General features: G+C 38.1%; 1 protein-coding gene across 1 annotated transcript; it reads left to right on the forward strand.

The window, feature by feature from the left end:
- LOC118742361 lies at window positions 1-1,003 on the forward strand (the record flags this gene model as incomplete). Its single annotated transcript, XM_036474380.1, is given in 1 exon segment — window positions 1-1,003. A coding segment is annotated over 1 exon segment (414 nt), but the record flags the coding sequence as incomplete, so codon positions are not given.
- Window positions 1,004-1,397: the final 394 nt, after the last annotated feature.

Raw genomic sequence — 1,397 nt, forward strand, 5'->3', positions numbered from 1 at the left:
AGGTTATTTATAGTTTGTGATCAGGGGACACAAACAGATGAGTATCTTAGTGAAAATTCTCCCAGAAAGATAAAATACCAAGAAGATTTAAACAAAGCCACAGAAGAGATAGAAGTACTAAAACAAAGTGTATTAGAAAAAGAGCAAAGGATTAGAATACTAATATCGCAAACACAAAATTTGCCTCAGCAGCAGAATAATAGAAATATTGAAGAGGTCTTCAGAAATTTGCCTGCACATCTTGCCATTTGCGTGAGGAAATGTATTAAAAATTATAGCCGCGATCCTTCTGGTCGCCGTTTCGACAGGAGTTTAAAAACCGTGGCTTTAGGAGTTCAATTTACGTCGCCCTTAGCTTACAGATATTTGAGGCCTCTTTTCCAGGTTGCTCTTTTAGCAGTATTAAGTCTCTAGAGTTGCGAAGCAGAGGCTTCGCTCGTGAACAGAAGTTTATTTCCATATGTTGTGACGAAATGTCATTAAAGACTCATTTGAAATGTGACAGGCATAGGGATTATGTAATAGGACTGGAGGACTATGGCGACGAAAATCGCACCTCTAGAATAGCAAACAGTGTTCTTGCTATGATGGCCCAAGGGATCGGTGGTGAGTCTTGGTCTCAGCCAATTGCTTATTTTTTCGTGCACGGCTCGTGCAAAGGAGATATTTTAAAAAAGTACGTTTTTGAGGTAATAGCACATCTGCAAGGAATAGGTCTTCACACATGCCAATTTTTTTGTGACCAAGGTTCAAATTTCATTAAATTCGCGGAGGAAATTGGTGTAACTGAAGATAGACCTTATTTTAAAGTAAATGGTGAGGAAATTGCGTTTTTCTATGATTCTCCCCATTTGTTGAAGAGTTCGCGAAATTGTATTCAAAATAGTAAAAACAATGTACATTTCCGTGGACATCCTGTTAAATGGAGCGATATTGTCCATTTTCACGAACAGGATTCACATCGCGGAATACGATGTGCCCCTAAATTAACATCGTCGCATCTTAGGCCCACAAGCTTTGAAAAAATGAGTGTAAGACTAGCTGCTCAAATATTGAGTAACACAGTTGCTAGCGTAATGTTTTCATTGTACAGCACAGGCAACCTTAATTCTTCCCTCTCCCCTAGCTTTTTAAATACCGCAGAATTTGCTTTGTTTTTCGACCAACTTTTTAACATTTTTAATAGTAAAGGTCTTGGAACCTTACGAAAACACGTTCAATTACTGTACATGATTTATCCGGTCGAGTTATCACCAACAACTTTTCTTTTATTAAAGGCTGGCTTCTAAATATTCAAAGTTTGCGACGATTGTGGCGTGTTTTGTCACATAAGGGGTTTGAATACATTCGAACTAGAAAACTTTGTCAAGATGAAATCGAACACTATTTCGGGCAGA

Source organism: Rhagoletis pomonella, unplaced genomic scaffold (genome assembly GCF_013731165.1).
Source record: "Rhagoletis pomonella isolate Grant_MI unplaced genomic scaffold, Rhpom_1.0 Rhpom_scaffold_00007, whole genome shotgun sequence".
Classification (NCBI taxonomy): domain Eukaryota; kingdom Metazoa; phylum Arthropoda; class Insecta; order Diptera; family Tephritidae; genus Rhagoletis; species Rhagoletis pomonella.